Below are 20,556 nucleotides of genomic sequence, written 5' to 3' on the forward strand. Positions count from 1 at the left end.
AAATATAGTCAACTGATATACAGTATGAGGAATTACTTCAAATGATACTATACAACTGGTATAACATTAATATTTACATTGCATTTATTTATTTACTTTTTTTTTTTTTTTTTACCCATACATGTATGTATGTATGTATTGAACCATATTGTTTCATGGTGATAGAGATATTATTTAACGCATCAGGAATGCTGTACCGAGAGTCGAAACTGGAAAGGCACGGAAAGTAGCTTGGAGCTCGAAGTGGATCAAAGCAAACCACACAGGGTGTAGCAAGATGTGTGAGAGAGCGAAGAAGCCAGGGAAAAAGATAGAACTACTTGAATACTGTTTGGGGATTCACCAATACCACACGTATAGGAATAAATGCAGCATGAAGCAGGCCTGGCAAGGTATGAAAATATGACGATAATTACTCCTGTGAACAAATTTCAACAATATTAAAATAACAGAAAATTTTGTAGTAATTTACTATATGCTTCGAGCTGATCCGGTGTGCCAAGTATAATTGCCTTTCGTAGTATGATTTGAGCGGGATGAGCATGTGAACCAAGCTTTTGTTTGCACAAAGGAGAAGCGTTTGTGTCATAGGGTTTCCCCGTGTGTGGCGTCGCTGTCAAGAATTTATATAAAGGAGCAGTGAGAGGAGATTGCATTCTTTGGAAGACAAGACGATGAGACCGAGTGCATCATGAGCTTGCAGCAATTACACAAAGCCAGTGTTAAAATATATAGTGTCGGTCAGTTTTTATCGTTCGTAGCCTGGAGAAGTAGCAATTATACGGAGCTTCCTTCCCCATGGCACTACAGCCCTTGAAGGGCCTTGGCCTACCAAGCGTCCGCTGCTCAGCCCGAAAGCCTGCAGATTAGGAAGTAATATTTTACTAAACTTTGATCCAGAAATCTGTGTGATGTTGCGTGCTACAATTTTTAACAAACACTTACTACTTATGATTAGGAGCTCTACGGGACAAACTATAAGCCCGGATGGGAGACTAATTGTTTCTTGAGTCCTAACCTATGATATTCTGAACTAGGAATGATGGGAGTGAGCAAACAGGCATCTTAATTGTGTGCATAAAAATGGCAGTTATTGGCAGTACGGGAATCTACAACAAGAGCTGATTATGCACGAGATCTTCCTACAAACCAGCGCTCCAGCAGGTGGTAGCACGATGGACCTTATCATGGAACTGAACCGAGGACCAGCAGCCCAAGACAATGCTAGCGAAATGTTGGGCTAAATCCATACACAGTCCAGCATGGAGGGGCCTTGAGGTAGCAATGTAACAGATTAGTTTGAACAGTTTTTTCTTTTAGCATGAGAGAGGGACAGTTCAGCTTTGCATATTTCTCTTTGTAAATAAATGTTCATTATGCCTTAAAGGTGATCATTTAGATATGTTTAGGACTAATGCATGTGTTTTCTGTGTTACTTAGCTTTGAATCATTTGTGTACGGTTACGAGGGTGTTAGGATTAAGTATGTTTGTTCTATAGTCATGTAAACGGAGGTGCCTTGTGAGCATTGAATGGAGACACTCTTACTGGAGTGTCAGGCAACCTAAAGAATAGGAATTGCATGTTATATTATGTGCATGAGCTTCTCAGATATGCAGAAGAAATCCCAACATTGCACTACAACGGGTTTTCAAAATAATTCCGGCAAGCTAACACATGGCTATCCACGTGGCATGAACCGGGGTCCGTTGCATGAAGAAAAGAGATTTACTGAGTATATTCCGGATATTCTGGATGGCCTGAAGTGAGGTCAAGCATGTAGGCCTGTGAGTTATGAGTCTGAGGAAAATGATCCCAGGCCAGAGAGATATGTTATGTGTTACTGAAAGGCCAATGAGTGCCCGCAGCCCATCCCTAGAGGAGGGATGAGATTTGGGTCAGCTGAGAGCTGCCTTGTATTGCAGGAGAGGGGACCCACTAGCCATGTGACGATAAGCATATGTGAAAAAAGCTTTGCAGTGTAGCTACGTGTATCTACAAACAGATATATGGTATTGTTTGAAACAGTGAGGGTAAGACGACCTTGCCATTCCCTCAGTAAAGGGAAGGTCAATGAACGTCGCTCCAGAAGACGACCCAGAGAAGTGATTACATCACCAATCCCGCAAGACCAGTGAGTATTTTGTGTGTTTATTTCAGATCCAGTAGAATATTTGTGATTTGTATTTTTGTTGTTGTTTTGTTGTGTCTCAATATTCATGTTTGTCATTTTATTGTACATTGCTAGAGGGGAAGCGTGGATGCATTTTAGGGGATGAGAGGTTCAATCATCATCTTTGATTATGAGATCGAGCTCATATTAGCTTCAGTGTCTTTTTGGGGGTATCAGAAAGTGCTAAACTAAGCATTCTTGTGGCTTATGTGTCCCAAATTATATGGGAATAATTTTTTTTTTGCTATGGGCTTTACGTCGCACCAAAACAGATAGGTCTTATGGCGACGATAGGAATAATTTTAATCTTAGTTTTCTCATATATGCAAAGTTTTCTGTTGCTTATCTCATGTACCAGGACATTTAAGTACAACACAGATAGTCGAGCCTGTTCAAACTTATTTAAATATACAGTGTAGCGTTTATGTAATGCCCCACGGATTCCAAGATTAATGACTTTTTACTTCTTGCCACCTGATGGCTAACAACACTAATTGTAATATAAATTGTATCGAGTTATCTACGGGAATTTTTTTTCTTATCCAGCTTTTATGTCTTAGCATATTAAAGTTTTTCATGCAAACTATAGTCCTCATTCACTCAAACAAATGCAATTCCTCTCCTACTTACATCTTTAGGAGATCATATTTGGTGGTTCTTGGAGACCAAATTACGGGTGTTCTGCGGGCGATGTCGCTGAACTAGCCAGCTTGAAGGAGGACAGGAAATAGGGTAAAATGTGGTGTATTACATGATGTCCCCTCTGTTTTTTGTGATTTATTTGTTTGCCAACCCAGTAAGCTACAGTATGTATGTATGTATGTATGTATGTATGTATGTATGTATGTATGTATGTATGTATGTATGTATGTATGTATGTATGTATGTATGTATGTATGTATGTATGTATGTATGTATTTCATTGTACTTACGGTCTATAATTTCTAAGGACAGTGGAACAGCAAATGGTTTTGTGCGAAAATCATTCAGCCATCTTCTGCTCTGCTCATCTTGATTTATGAATTCTGGGGTTTTTCCCTGAAATCACAAACTGAATAATTAGCAGCTTTCACAAAAATAATACCTATCTATACATACTGGATGGTATGAATAAAAACATAGTAAATGCTTTTACTAAGAATTCATAATAAATTTGTATGCATAAAGTTATTCTTACCACAGTCTAAGGAATTTAGCAATTGCTAAGATGAGTAGTAATTACTACAAATCAAATGCATAAACCTTAGTGATTGCTTTTACTCCTAAATGTTGGCTTACCGTATAATCATTATACAATATCAAAGCCATTTTCTTACAAACTGTTCTGGTGGTTGTATCATCATCATCATTAATGAAATCAAAAACAGTCATATCAGCACACAAGTAATCAGTTCAAAACCAGTTTTCAGACACTAAGGTCCATCAACAGTGATTAAAACATTTAAAACATACTAATCCACATAGGTGTATCATCAAGATAAAATGGAACCCAGTTGAAACAAACTATAGAAATAAAGAAGATACGAACGACAGAGTGTGTGAACCTATCTTCTTAATGTTTCTTGACCACTTTATCAATACAATAAAGAAATAAAAAATTTGTATTGATTAGGTGGTCAATAAAACTTTTCATTAAGAACACAAGTCATATCTATCAACACGGGCCTAATAAAATTCATCACTTACACATGTGTGAACCTAAATGATAGACCATAAAATGCTGTTTTATGTTACAACATACCATTACGAAGGCAGGCCAGACATGCTGTTAAAGTTGATAGGCAGATACTGAACAGATGTTTGGCTTTGATCGCGGAGTGTGTTAGTGGCACATGACATCGCGGCATCTCAAGGTTGTAAACAGTATGTTGTAAGCAGTGGTTTTGTTTAAAATCTTGTCAGGTTCTTTTTTCTGAGCCATAAATACACAGTTCAAAAGAATTAGGGGGACATGTTTTGTTACGTCTGGTATGTGAACGTTAATTTGATAGATGGGTTCCAATGGTCGTACAGCATACCTTGAGACCTTAGCTACTCAGGGTATGTTAAATCAAAGTTATACTCCATCTGTAGGCGTAGCCATGCATTAAACTGTCAGGTGACCCCTCAAAACAAAGTGAATAGCAGTGCATCTGTGTGTCGTTGTGAGGTACACAGACTACTGCGGTCATTTGAGAACACTGTACGTCAAACAGCACATACCATGAGACGAGGTACAAGTCGCAAAGGCCGTTATTTTGAAAGATGGACTTTTCGTTGTGTTGCTGCGGATCTCAATGTCTCTCCGTCAGTTATTCACCACTTGTGGAATCGCTACAATGAAAAAGGCCAGTTCACAAGGAGGGTAGGACAAGGTTCTGGACGCATGACAACACCACAGGATGACCGATATCTGACCATATGTGCGTTGCGTGCGTCGTTCAGCAACTGCCAGAGAACTGCAACAAGATCTCAGGAGGGTCACTGGAGTCACGGTGTCAGACCAGACAGTAAGGAACAGGTTAAGAGAAGTGTCCTTACGACCCAGACATCCTGTTTGAGTGCCCCGTTTAACGCAGCAACATCACGCAGCTCGCCTTCTGTTTGCCCGTACCCATGTCATCTGGCAACTTCGCCAATGGAGACTGACGTATCCACAAAGACACACACGAGATGCTGTCAGTTGGAACAATTATTTTTATTTACATGTATTTACAAATTATACATGCACATAACCTTAATCACTGCTGTCACAACAAACACTCACATCACAAACCGCCATTTAAAAAAACTGCCAGTTGCTGCACATCGAGATGCCAACCTTGAAACACATCTGAAAACAGTTGACTGCTGAAACGCATGTCGCACATGTGATATCAAACATAACCTTGCTACACCATAACTCTACTGAACAATGACTTCCAACCCATAACTCTCTTCCAACAACTCTCTGTCATAACTTCCAAACAATCACTAACTTCACCGTCAAGATCATCTCTTTATATATATATCCTGACCAGGCTTCCAGAAAGATACGTTACAAAAAAAAAAAACTACCTTCATGAAAAAACTAGTGTTCAATACATAGATTACAATGTATAGAATATTCTCAATCATTCTTGTCACCTATTACCATTCTGGATGTTACAGTGTGTTTCACAATTATAGATGACAAATTATGCAGGTAAAATAAATTATAATATTAATTTACATTTGAACTGATATAAAAATCTATATACAGTGCATGTTTCATAATGTAACCTCACACACAATACAATCATTCGACTATGTAAAGAATAATAATACTAATACTTTCATGACATAACCTCACGCACAATACGATCATTAGATTACATAAATAACAATAATAATACTAATACTAAATGGATGTAAACACTTCATAATTATATATTACAAGTAAAAATAATAATAACCATAATTGTAAAATAATAATAATTATGATCATATAATAATAATAATAATAATAATAATAATAATAATAATAATAATAATAATAATAATAATAATAATAATAATAATAATAATAATAATAATGATAATAATAATAATAATGATAATAATAATAATAATAATAATAATAATAATAATAATAATAATAATAATAATAATAATAATAATAATAATAATAATAATAATTTGAGCTCGATACTTGTATTAGTTACCCATGGGTGAGAGAATATTGTTTTAAAGTTATACCTGTTATCGCACTTGCATCAATTTCCCCCTTATAATTTGAAACAATTTCCACACTTTGTCACACTCTCTTGGTCCACACCATTTAACTACACACAGACTACCTCAGTCACACAGCCCTCCTCTTGGTGCTGTCCAAGTCCACTGTTCGCAGCCCGGCAATTCCACCAGGGACCACCTTCCCATGGTGGGTCCGCTGGGTCCGGCCGACGGTGTCTTCGTTCCTAGTGATGGTCCTCGCATGGCATTCGAAGCTTCACTGGCTTTCCCCTCGTTCGTACCTTTGTGTTCTGTCAGGTGGCACCCTCGTTTGGTGGTTGTCAGTTCAGACCCCATTGGTTCTCCATCCCGTAGAGAGGGTCCCACTGGCCGTGTCATTGCCATCACTGCCTCCATCTCCTGGGACGTTGTCTGAGCCTCCCCATAGTTCTGCCCCCCCGCTGAACATCCTTCCTGGACAGTTCACGGTGCCGTGGAGCTTACTGCAGCTGTCGAACGCCTTGCTCTTGGTGTCATGCTGGTATGGCCCATTCACCGTCGCATCGTCTGGTTGTTCGGTCTCAGCGTCGAACACCCACGGCGCTCCATCGGCGCGCTGCGCCCCCTCCTGCAGCCGGATTAGGCAATCGGCTCCCAGCTGGTGGACACCGCTGTGCCCGCTGAACTCTCCCACAGCTTCTTCGCAGGTTGAACATGATTGAGGGCTGCATCGTACTTCCATCTCCTGCCCACGAAGTCCAGCGATCGGGTATTCAGCTCCCTCTTCTAATGTCAATCCGGTCTTGAACTGGGCCCCGATTTTCTCCTCGAGTTTTCCAAACTGAATCTCGATCTTCTTCTAGAGTTTTCCTAACTGCGCCGCGATCTTTTTAGCCTGGGCCTGAATGAAGGAAGTTAACTGTTTAAGCATTACCAACGTCTTCTGGTCGTTCTTCATTTTAGGGTCCAATAGATTCAATAGTCCTGTCACACGGTCGCCAGTTAATGCATCCACAAAGACACACATGAGATGCTGTCAGTTGGTACAATTATTTTTATTTACATGTATATACAAATTATTCACGCACATAACCTTAATCACTGCTGTCACAACAAACATTCACATTACAAACAATAATAATAATAATAATAATAATAATAATAATAATAATAATAATAATAAAAACTACGATCAATATTAACTCCCTGATCAAGACCGGGAAACTTAAACACACCCTTGAACACCCTTGAAATCCTGAAAGACAAGAACATCAGCATTGCAGCCTTACAAGAGACTAGGTTCCCAGATGAAGATGCCATGGATTCTCAAGAATATAGAATATATAAGGGAAAGCCTGGTAAGAGAGTTATGATGAATGTACCCTTCCTAGGGACAGGGTTCACAGTACACCACAAACTAGTTGCTAGCATACGTGGCTTCTCTTCGCCCAATGATAGAACTTCAGTAATATCCTTCAGGTCTAGCAATAGGGGATACTCTTTGGTTAACTTCCATGCTCCTACCAATGACTCTAACAAGAAAACCCAGAGACTACAGATAAGTATTGGGACACCCTTGAGGAAACCCTAGACCACATCCCACATCATCATACGACAATACTGCTGGGAGATTTCAATGCTCAGGTTGGGAGAGAACAGAAATACTGGAAGATTGTAGGAAGATTCCCCGCCCATAAGAGAATCAACAAGAATGGGGAACGGCTAATCAGTCTGTGCACCAAGTATGGATTACTCTTGAAGTCTACGGCTTTTAAACACCTAACTAGGAAGGCCATGACGTGGCGCAGCCCAAACAGTATGATGGGCGAGTTCCAAATTGACCACGTAGCAACAGACAAGAAGCACCACTGCGACATTATGAACGTGAAGGTTTTACGAGGAGCTAACATAGACTTCGATCATTACCTGTCCATGGTTAAGATGAATCTGAAACCACTGTATAAAACCAAGGCTATGCTTATGAAGAAAAAGAAGATTCCTAGGTTTGATATCACCAACCTTAAAGAAGACAATACTAGTTACCAAGAGAGTCTGAACCAACACATCAATAGGATTAACACCACTACAAATTGGAACCCACTTCGGGATGCTATAACAGACGCGGCTCAGAAGACGATCCCCAACAGACCTAAAGGAAACAAGCACCCATGGTGGTCTAACGAATGCGATGAAGCTATAGAAGCCAGGCGACTAGCATGGCTCATATGGAACCATCATAAAAACGAAACCAACCTACAAGCCTTTATTACACAAAGAAAGAACACCTCCAGCAAAAAGAGGGGTGAAAAGAAAATACAACAAAGAATTGATTAAGCAAGCTGAGGAGGATTTTGGAAGAAACAACTCCAGAGACTTATACAAAGGTCTAAACAACAGAAGACCCCAGTTCACACCCCAAACTTTACACTTCCAGAGAACAGACGGATCACTGTGCCTCAATGATGATGACTGCATCAAGACCCTAGCTGATTATTTCCAAGGACTTTTGAATGCTGAAGAACCTGTGCAGCGCCTCCCAGTTAGAGAACCAGCTAACCCGGACACAAAGACATCCCTCCTCCCACCTATGAAGAAGTACAAGAGACCATTCAACTTCTCAAGAACAGTAAAGCTCCTGGAGAAGACGGAATAGTGGCAGAAGTTGAAACAAGCTGATGAGCAAACATTCAGGCACATACACAAAGTAATCCTGGACATATGGGCTAAGGAAAGGCTCCCAGATGATTGGATATCAGCCGTTATCCACCCAATCCACAAGAAGGGAAGCAAAACAGATCCCAGTAACTATAGAGGAATATCAATCCTTTCAGTATCGTATAAAGTCTTTTCCAAGATTCTGGAATGGCACATAACAAGACAACTGGACAAAGAATTAGGAGAATATCAAGCAGGGTCAGAAGTGCAAGGTCTTGCGCTGAACAGATACAAAATCTGAAGACCATCCTTCAATATAGCAAAAAAAGATGCCGACAGTGGGTAGCTATCTTTGTCGACTTTCAGAAGGCATATGACTCCGTGGATAGGATCACACTCTTCAACACCTTAAGAGAAATGGGACTGAACGAAAAAATCAATAGGTTGGTGCAAGCCACCCTGCACAACACCACTTCCAAAGTTAAGTTCAGAGGTTAATTATCAGAGAGCTTCACAATCAAAACAGGGGTAAGGCAAGGAGATGGTATCTCATGCATATTATTTAACTGTGTCCTGGAAAAGATCATAAGAGAATGGACCAGGTCATTACCTGAGAACACCGGATTAAGGATGGAGTTAAAATCAGACAACCTGAGGATTCCATGCCTGGCCTTTGCTGATGACCTTACTTTTAGACACCGAGAGGCCACTATGCAGCTTCAAACACTGCACTCTATAGCAGCTAAAGTGGGCCTCATGATAAACACTGGAAAGACCGAGTTTATCACCAACCTCAAAGATGCCCCTACAACAATGGGAGTCAGTGATACAAAGCATATCAAGAGAGCTAAAAATGTGAAGTACCTCGGAGAGTGGATATCGGAGGACCTGAGTGAAACGATGGCTCTTGAACAAAGGAAAATCAAATTAGACAAAGCCTACCATTCCTGCAGAAAAACGTATGCCTCAAAGCATTTATCAAAGAATGTAAAACTGAGACACTATAATGCAGTAGTCAGACCATCAGTCCTCTACACATCAGAATGCCTATCCGTAACTAAAAAGACCCCACTGAGAGCCCTGGCAGTGCACGAACGGAAATTCCTGAGAAGAATAATAGGGCCAAGGATCCTACCAGATAGAAGGCGATGGTACAAACCCAACAATGAGCTCTACCAGCATCAAGAAAACCTCATAGATGCTATCAGAAGAAAATGTCTGACTTTCTATGGATACCTATACAGAATGGATCCTAATAGATTATCCCATAAGATCTTCAAGGTTGCTAACAAAGGCAAAGCTACTGGATTCCCCTAGACCAAACAAGTGGACAAAGATCTTGAAGAGCTTAATATTAACCAAGCCGCATTACTGACAGGAATGCATACCGTTTAATGGTCAAAACTAAACCTTTCCTAACATCCCTTACATCAGCTAGCCACAAAGGAGCCGGGAATTGGTCAAAGGAGCGCAGGAAAGAATTCAGCGATAAAATGAAGGAATACTGGGCCAACAGCAAGGCTCAAGAGGCCAGTAAGAACACAATCCAGTACGCTAAAAGGGGCAGACGACGACAAAAACACAGCTAGAACACAAGCACCGTGGTCCACAGATGGCCTAAACGCAACGAAAAAAATAATAAAAAATAGATGTAAACAATTTATAATTATACATTACAAGTAAAAATTATAATAATAACAACAATAATCATAAAATAATAATAATAATAATAATAATAATAATAATAATAATAATAATAATAATAATAATAATAATATGTATGCCTCAAAGCATTTATCAAAGAATGTAAAACTGAGACACTATAATGCAGTAGTCAGACCATCAGTCCTCTACACATCAGAATGCCTATCCCTAACTAAAAAGACCCCACTTATTATTATCGTAAAATAATGATAATAATTCGAACTCGATACTTGTATTAGTTAACCATGGGTGAGAGAATATTTTTTTAAAGTTATACCTGTTATCACACTTGCGTAGTTATACCTGTTATCACACTTGCGTCAAGACCTGTGTTGTTCACAGACGAGTCAGATTTCCCCTGACACAGTGTGATGGACGTCAATGTGTATGCAGACTCCGCGGTGAGCAGTACATGCCACATGTTGTCCAGGAAGGCAACTGATTCGGACAAGGTTCTGTGATAGTGTGGGGTGGTATCAGTATTGATGGCTGTACGGATCTTGTCGTTGTCTGCGGTTTACCACTGCGGTGTACATCGAGCAGATACTGCTAGAGCATGTGCTGGGTGCTGCATACGGTGTTGGGCCTGAATTCGTACTCGTGTACGACAATGCCAGGGCTCACGTAGCGCACATCACCAGAGCTGTCTTGCGAGAACTGGACATTCAAGAGATGGAATGGCCAGCAGTGAGTCCCGACCATAATCCCATCAAGCATGTGTGGGATAGGCTTGACAGAAGTGTTTGTGGGCATCTTGTTCCACCACAGACTCTCCAAGACCTCGAACAGGCTCTCATTGAAGAATGGGACATGATACCACAACGTGACCTCTGTCGACTTATACGGAGCATGCCACGTAAGTGCCATGCTGTGATAAATGCTCATGGAGGACATATATCATACTGAAGCTCTCTAACTGTGATAAAAATCCACCCTGGAGGACTGTTATCACTTTGTTTTCGCCCCTATTAGGACATTTCCGTTTGTGTTCTGAAAATTAACATGAATCCATTGATGTTCTTTTGCATACTTAAACGATAAAGGTTTAGTTGGTAATATACCTGGGTTTGAAGTAATGTTTTGTGGAGCATAGCATACATTCAAAAACATGTTCCCCTAATTTTTTTGAACTGTGTATTTCACTATTTTCACAGGTATTTAACTCTACTCCGTATTTACCTTTAACAATTAATTTCATGTCTTTCTCAATGCCTTGAAAATTATGATGATTATTATTATAAAACATGTTCTGCAAAAGCTGAATATCTGTTGTATTTTGTTGCATTAAAATGTTTTTGGTATCATTGAGTTAGTATCCATACACTCCTTCCTATGTAAATCATTCTACAGTCATTACAATTGAGCCTATGTACTCCTGAATTGGTTGTTGACAGTATCTGAACTACAGATATGTTCTGATATTTTGTTTTAGTTCTAAAAGTGTTTTCAACTTAAATTTCTTGAAGATATTTGTTACTTTAAAAATTTAATTTCCGAAGTGTGTAAATGTCACGTATTGATTATAATTTAAGTTTTACTTGTTTTCATTATTTTTCTTTACTTTCTTTTCTTTATCACGTTTAATTATGTCCACCATTTCTGGGCTGTAACCACTCGCGTTAGCAATTTGTTTTATTATTTTTATTTTATGCCTTTGCTGGCGAGATGTAGTGTTTACAGTTCACTATGTCATCTGGTATGGGCTATATCAAATTTGTTACTTTCATTGACCTGTCTCAGTCTCATCCTTGGCTTTGACAATATGAAAGTGACTGAGATATGAGTGATGCTAGTAATGCAGCCAGTCCCTGTTATCAATGGTGTGAAAATATTGCTCATAGGGTCAGTTGGTGCATGCATTTCAGTGGGCTTGGCAGACTGATATGTAATAGCAACGGCTGGCTCGGTGAGGAAAGCAACGGGAAACTACCTCACTCCTCATTTCCCTAGTACGCCTCTTCAGTGACGCCTAGGCTATTTACGACAGTTGTTGGCGGAGCTGCAGAGGATCAAACCAGCCTGAATACCCAACATAAAACATTTTGATTTCTTTCAATTTAATTTCTTTACTCATAGGAATTTTTAGCAGTCTATTAATATAGCTGTTATATGCTGCTTGTTTATGGGTTCCTGGGTGATTAGATGTTTTGTTAAAAATGAATATGTTCTGCCATCTATTGTGGGATGTTCAAACTACGTTCCATGAGTTTGGCTAACATGAGGGAACCTTGTGTGATGAGATACAAAGCTTTCAATTTTATGTCATTTTATTTACACTAATTTTGTTATTGCAAAATCGGGCTAACAGATCTTTACACAGGAGGTCGTAAAGATGGGGTTGCTGTATGTGTAGGTTAACAAATCTTGTTTCTATGTATGCTACTGGCTGTGAGTGAGAAGTGTTGTTTCATATACTAAAACTACCCATTCACTCCAGTATTTTAATAAAAAAACTCTCATTTCATTTGACACTGAAAGGTGTGAATGAACATTCCGTAACAAGATATACTCCGAACTCACTCTGTGGATTGTGTTGACTATCCTGATCAAAACAAAAATAGCTTTGTCAGATGGTAGTATTGCCGATGGAGATGGAAATACTGATTTTTACATGGGTAATTACAGAAAACTTAAAAGAAGTGCTAATAGCTGGAAAAGGGAAACTTTAAAGGGTGAGGTAAAGCCAAGGAATGGACAAGACTGCAAGTACATGCAGAAAGGTTTCACAGTTGTTTTCAAGAAGGTAGACAATGTAATTTTCTTAATTTTTGGAATTTGAAAGACAATGATATTTAAAATGCCTATGTTGCTGGTTGCATCAGTGTACAAAAAGCTCAAGCGGCGTTCTGCTGAAAACCCAGCAACAAGTAGGCGACAGTCAACGCTCGTTTATAGTATAGTGGTGGATAATAAGCAGGTTTAAATTTTCAAGAAGGATTTCAATTTATTCATGCACTGAGCAATGGAAGGATATCGAGGATAGTAGCCGAGAAGAAGGAGTCAGGATTTCCAAATGTAAATATTTTACAGTTTCTTGACCACTAACATTGTATTAGGTTTACTTCTAGGCCAAGGCAAATTGATCATATTCATGTTTTAAAAGCCCTTAGGTTTTCAAAATTTCAATTAGCTTTATGGTTTAATATAACTGATATATTTCACCATTCCTTCCAACACTTTGTGTTGCAGTTGGACCACAGAGAGCTACACGATAACAGACCCACCAAGACAAAAGACGAAGATGTGGAGTTTGTGAGAGCCCACGTTAACAGCTTTCCAATACATGCCAGTCACTACTGCAGATCACACAAACCTAATTTTAAATATTTAAGTAGAGAATTAAATGTTACCATTATATACAAATTGTACAAAGAGAAATGTACACAAGTATGAAGGGTGAGTTTTCCACCTAATCAATACTTTAATTTACAAAATGTTTAGTATTATTTACATTAAAACAGTACTGGTTTTGACCTGTAAATAGGTCATCATTAGCTGTTGGTGAATCTACTTAATAGCAATTGTACATAATAAAAACATAACTAAAAACTAATTAAACAAGAATTAAACAAGAATAAGGCAATCTTGTTTAATTAGATTTTAGTAATGTTTTCACTATGTACAATCACTATTAAAAGAGAAATGTGTCGAACAGAATAGGGACCTATTAACTTTAGCAATATATAGGTCAATATTCCATAAATATTTCAATTTGTCATTCAGTAGATCGAAGAGGTTTTTTTTTTTCCAATTTGTTTTACGTCACACCGACACAGAGAGGTCTTTTGGCGACGATGGGATAGGAAAGGGCTAGGAGTGGAAAGGAAGCTGCCGTGGGCTTAATTAAGGTACAGCCCCAGCATTTGCCTGGTGTGAAAATGGGAAAGCACTTAACACCATCTTCAGTGGGGCTCGAACCCACTATACATGTAAAATCTGTGATGGTTTCAAGGTAAAAATTCAAGCCAAGAGTGATTCTGTAAAGAAACAGATCTTGCAAAGCAAGCTGCAAATTCATAATAAACAAAGCAAACTTAGCATACCAAACCTTACAGAATGACACTCAGCTTGCAAAAGAAAACAGTGACGTTCATGCCAATACTGTTGACTTACAACAATGTTAACCAACACCTCATCTGTATGTCTGTTATAAAAGACATTTATGGACATTTAATTTTGGAGTGCATACAGTGTAGCTACTAATGAAGTTCACATGTATAAGTGGTCAGAAGATGTGGGAGGAAAGGCAACAGATGATATTATTTCTTGTATTAACCAGTATATTAACAATGTGGTGCCAAATGATGTTAAGGGGAGCCAGAGGGGGTCAAATCCAAAAAATTACGATATTTCATTTTTACTACTAAAAATTAACTTGAAAATTCCTCTTCAAGGCAAACTTTGATTTATCATTCTATTCGCCCTAGAAGTGGAGTTTCTTACCGAGCTCGATAGCTGCAGTAACTTAAATGCGGCCAGTATCCAGTATTCGGGAGATAATAGGTTCGAACCCCACTGTCGGCAGCCCTGAAGATGCTTTTCTGTGGTTTCCCATTTTCACATCTTAATTAAGGCCATGGCCGCTTCCTTCCCACTCCCAGCCCTTCCCTGTCCCATCGTCGCCATAAGACCTATCTGTGTCGGTGCAACATAAAGCAACTAGCATTTTTTTTTTAAAGAAAAAAGAGGTGAAGTTATTGCTGTTTCTATACGTGCTTGCAGAGGAAGTGGGCGGAACCGCTGAATGAAACTGACAGCCTCTCGTGAGTTCTTGGTGAATTACTTGGCATTTTCTCATCCTGAAGATGAATATTTCCTTACATTATCCAGAAATTTTTGAATTATATTAATTTATATATTTATGCAAAGGTTGGCTACACTGTTTTCTATAATAAATGAAGCGCTAAGGGCGCCAGACATCCCATGTTTGTTATTGTTAGTTTTGAAGTATTTCACTGACGCGCCTATTCTTGTTGATATTATACTCCTCGTGTAAAGCGTTCCTTGGTTATGCTGTGTTTTCGCCCTTCACTGAGCAGTCCAACGCAATAAGGTAATGGCAGCCAGTTAATCATTAGGTGACAGCCTCTGAAAGCTAACCCGAGGGGGAGGTTTCCTGTCTTTTAATTAGGCAACCTTTATTTCCAATAATGTAAATTTTATCTTCAAATGTAAATCTCAAAACTAGCCTAGAAACTTAGACGAAATTCGGGAATAGAGAGTGTGACACCCTCTCGAGTGTAACTGTACAAGTGTATGATCCCCACTTTTTAGGTTAGGAAGTTTTCGTAAAATAATTGCCGAGCTTGGGGCCAGGAGAGCGCCCGTATAAATCACATGTAAATAACAAGCACACAGAATAACGCATAATCAAAGTAAAGTAATTTCTCACCTTGTCACAGAAGATGTTAGGAATGTCCTCCTCCTGTATCTACACATTTCTGGCTTCACCACGGAAATTTTGATTCATACACATTAGTTCATCTATGGAGATAACCTCAACTTCTCTCACGATATTTTGTTTGAATTCATCTGGAATGTGACAAATGGGAGTTTTGGTAGCAGTAAGTGCAGGCAGGATAATAGGGCCTATAGTGTTTGAAACCACAATCACTGGTCAGAGATATAGGAATGACATTCTCGTTCCATCTTTTAACAATTGACGGACAATGAATGCCAATCTGGATATTTCCAACAAGACTCGGCAACCGCGCATATGACTAACGAGTCATTAAGTTTAACTGAGGAAATTTTTGACATCAGGGTTATTAGTAAACCACTTTGGCCCGCAAGATCCTAAGATCTTACGGTATGCAATTTTTATTTATGGGGAAAATTGAAAAATAAGGTTTATGCAACAAACCCTCACATCTAGATGAATTGAAACAAAATATCAGGAGAGAAATTGAGGCTATCTCAGTAGATGAACTTATGCGTATGAATGAAAATTTCCTTAGATGAAGCCAGAAATGTGTAGATGCACGAGGAGGATTTTTTCAACATCTTCTGTGACAAGGCGAGAAATGATTTTACTTTGATTAAGCATTATGCCACCTTCATCCTTCACAAGTAAACACCAGATTTGTGAAGGATGAAGGTAGCATAATTTTAACAAAGTCAGAAGAAATAAGAAATAGATGGAGAGAGTATTTTCAGAAGCTGCTGAACATAAGAACGGATGACAGTCATTCAATGGATGACCAGGAAAGGCAATTAGTTGAAGAAATGGATAAAGAAATTACAATGAATGAAATTGAAATGGCAGTAAGAAAGATGAAGAATGGAAAAACTGCTGGAATAGATGAAATTTCAGTGGTGATGATAAAGGCAGCTGGAGCTGTAGGTCTGCAGTGGACATATCGGGTTCTCAGGAATGTCTGGGAGAATAAGGAGGTCCCTGAGGATTGGCAAAAAGGAATAATCATCCCAATTTTCAAGAAAGGTGATAAGAAAGTTTTGAAGAACTACAGGGGAATTACTCTAATATCCCATGTTGCTAAGATAATGGAAAGGATACTGGAAAGTAGAATAAGGTTGAGGGTTGAGAATCAGATACAGGAAAAGCAGTTTGGTTTCAGAAGTGGAAGGTCAACAATAGAGCCCATTTTCATTATGAGACAACTAATGGAAAAGCATTGGGAGTACGGGAATGATATGGTGATGACATTCGTTGACATTGAAAAGGCATATGACAGTGTCCCCAGGACGAAAGTTTGGGACAGTCTGGTGTGCAAAAAGGAATTGGACAGGGATTAATAAAAATGATCATGGCATTGTATGAGGAATGTTGCAGTTGCGTGCAAACACAATTTGGCAGGACAAGTTGGTTCAAAATAACTAGTGGGCTGAGACAGGGAAGTGTTCTATCACCAATCCTGTTTACAATAGTAATGGATGACATCATGAGAACAGCAAAAGCAGCATATGTAGGAAGAGAAATGAACATGATGTTGTTTGCAGATGATATTGTGATTTTGGGAGAAGATGATAGGAAGGTTCAAGAACAGTTGAATGTGGTGAATGGGAAGATCGAAGAATGTGGATTGAAAATAAGTGTAGAAAAGAGTATTGTTAAGACTAGAGGGGAAAAAGAAGGGAAAGGTCAGATTAGACTTGCAGACAAGCCCCTGGAAGTAGTGGAAACGTTTAAATATCTGGGGAGTGAATTAATGGAGAATGCTCGACTGGATGCTGAGATTAGTAAAAGGATTCAAGCTGGAAGTTGTTTCTATCATAGTGTAAGAAACATGTTATGGGACAAAGATGTGCCAACGGAAGCAAAGGATACTACGTACAAGATGTGTTACGTACCCATAACAACTTACGGAGCAGAAACTTGGACAATGACAACAAAGGATGAGAGTCGAATACAGGCAGCCGAAATGAAGTTCTTGAGGAGTATGATACAGAAGAGTAGAAGAGACAAAATAAGGAATGAGAAAATCCGGGAAGAAATTGGAGTGGAAAAAATGAATGATAGAATAGAGAAGAGCCGACTAAGATAGTTTGGGCACATAAAGCGAATGAACGACGAATGAATGCCAAAAAAGGTGATGGAAATGAAAATCCAAGGAAGGAGAGGCCGTGGACGACCACGATTGAGATGGAAGGATACCATCCAACGCAGCATTATAGAAAGAAACCTGGACTGGGACACAGCGTTGGAGGAGGAGTGGTGGAAAGAGCGAAGAAAGTGGAGAGGAACCATATTTGCCCCTACCCGGCTACAGCTGGATAAAGGGAAAGGATGATGATGATGATGATGATGATGATGATGATGATGATGATGATGATATGCATTATTATGTGTGCTTGTTGTTTACATGCAATTCATACATGCGCACTCCAAGCCCTAAGAACAGCAGGTTGCCATGTGCTTGTCTGACTTTCACCTTGACCATCAACAATTAAGAAACTTAATTTGCCATTGATTATATACAATGAAATAAGTTTCGTCAACTGATAATAATTTAGTACTTAATATTACTAAGGCTAAATGAACATACACCTTTTATTAAAACTAAAATTTCAATCAATCACTACTGATCTGCATTCAGGGCAGTCGCCCAGGTGGCAGATTCCCCATCTGTTGTTTTCCTAGCCTTTTCGTAAATGATTTCAGAGAAATTGGAAATTTATTGAACATCTCCCTTGGTAAGTTATTCCAATCCTTAACTCCCCTTCCTATAAATGAATATTTGCCCCAATTTGTCCTCTTGAATTCCAACTTTATCTTCATATTGTGATCTTTCTTACTTTTAAAGACACCACTGAAACTTATTCGTCTACTGATGTCATTCCACGCCATCTCTCCACTGACAGCTCGGAACATACCACTTACAGCAATTATAATGAGAAGTATTTCTTATCCACCTATACAATACAAATCACCTTTATTGGTGTTTACATTTTCATACAATTAATTCCTCTAGGGGACATGTTTCGCTCTTATAAAGAGCATATTCAGCCATTAATTTTAATCTTAAAATGATGTTCGTGAACAGTTGTAAACATATTAGAAAGACAAAAGTCAAAATTAAAATTACAGTAGTCTAAAAATCTAATTAAGTTACATCACATCTAAAAAACATTAAAACACTTCAAAAACGTGATAACATGAACATTTAAAATTATCGCAATGTCCATTCAGAACCTTGTGTCTGAAATGAAGATTCAAGGTTTATAACGGACACTGTGATAAAGCTTCGCCTACTCTAATTCTCTGAGATCTATTTTCTAGAAATATAGCCACCCATTAGGTCACCCATTTTTCTAGTCCAATAGCACTCATTTTTGCCAGTAAGCTCCCATGATCTACCCTATCAAATGCCTTAGATAGCACAATCGTAATACAGCCCATTTGACCTCCTGAATCCAGGATATTGGCTATATCTTGCTAGAATTCTACAAGTTGAGCTTCAGTGGAATAACCTTCCCTAAACCCAAACTGCCTTCTGTCAAAACAGTTATTAGTTTTGCAAATGTGTCTAATGTAATCAGAAAGCTTACACACAATGCATGTCAAACTGACTGGCCTGTAATTTTCAGCTTTATGTCTATCACTACTACTATAGCAACTATAGGGGCTACTATAGCAACTCTCCATTAATTTGGTATAGCTCCTTCAACCAAACAATAATCAGATAAGTATTTCAGATATGGTACTATATCCCAACCCACTGCCTTTAGTATATCCCCAGAAATCTTATCAATTCCAGCTGCTTTTCTAGTTTTCACATTTTGTATGTTACTGTAAATGTAATTGTATTCATAGGTAAATTTTAATACTTCTTTAGTATTACTCACCTCCCTTATCTGGACATTATCCTTGTAACCAACAATCTTTACATACTGCTGACTGAATACTTATGCCTTTTGAAGATCCTCGCATGCACACTCCCCTTGTTTATTAATGATTCCTGGAATGTCCGCCTTGGAACCTGTTCTGCCTTAAAGTACCTATACACACCCTTCGATTTTTCACTAAAATTTGTATGACCACCAATTATGCTTGTCACCATGTTATCCTTAGCTGACTTCTTTGCTAGATTCAATTTCCTAGTAAGTTCCTTCAATTTCTCCTTACTTCCATAGCCATTTCTAACTCTATTTCTTTCCAACCTGCACCTCCTTCTTAGTCTCTTTATTCTCTGTTGTAATATAGCAGATCTTTACCATTCCTTACCACCCTTAAGGGTACAAGCCTATTTTCACATTCCTCAACAATTGCTTTGAATCCATCCCAGAATCTGTTTACATTTTTATTTACAGTTTTCCACCGATCATAGATACTTTTTATAAACTCCCTCATGCCTGCATTATCAGCCATATGGTACTGCCTAATAGACCTAATTTTAATACCTTCCTTTCTTTCACATTTATTTTTAACTATGACAAAAACAGCTTTGTGATCACTAATTGCATTTATTACTTCGGATTCTCTATAAAGCTATTCTGGTTTTACCAGCACCACATCCAAAATATTCTTTCCTCTAGTCGATTCCATCACTTTCTGAATCAGCTGCCCTTCCCATATTAACTTATTTGCCATTTGTTGTTCATTCTTCCTGTCATTCACATTACCTTCCCAATTGACATTTGGTAAATTGAGATCACCTCCTACTATCACATTCCTTTCCATTTCCTTTCCAACATAGCTGATTACCTCATCAAATAATTCTGAATCAGCGTCAGTGCTACCCTTTCCCAGTCTGTACACTCCTAAGACATCAAGATGCCTATTATCTTTAGAGATGAGCCTTACACATAGAATTTCATGTTTTTCATCCTTAACTTTTTCATAGCTTACAAATTCTTCTCTCACCAGAATGAATACTCCCCCTCCTACCATTC

General features: G+C 38.6%; 1 protein-coding gene across 10 annotated transcripts in view; it reads right to left on the reverse strand.

Moving 5' to 3' along the window:
* Positions 1 to 20,556, reverse strand: part of LOC136863993 (glutamine amidotransferase-like class 1 domain-containing protein 1) — a 717,178-nt gene that overhangs the window by 198,522 nt on the left and 498,100 nt on the right. For all 10 annotated transcript variants that reach the window (XM_067140477.2, XM_067140475.2, XM_067140473.2 and 7 more), the window contains one exon: positions 3,105 to 3,210. In XM_067140477.2, the coding sequence (XP_066996578.2) occupies positions 3,105 to 3,210 (106 nt within the window). The remainder of the gene's footprint in view (positions 1 to 3,104; positions 3,211 to 20,556) is intronic.

Source organism: Anabrus simplex, chromosome 2 (assembly GCF_040414725.1).
Source record: "Anabrus simplex isolate iqAnaSimp1 chromosome 2, ASM4041472v1, whole genome shotgun sequence".
In the NCBI taxonomy this organism is placed as follows: domain Eukaryota; kingdom Metazoa; phylum Arthropoda; class Insecta; order Orthoptera; family Tettigoniidae; genus Anabrus; species Anabrus simplex.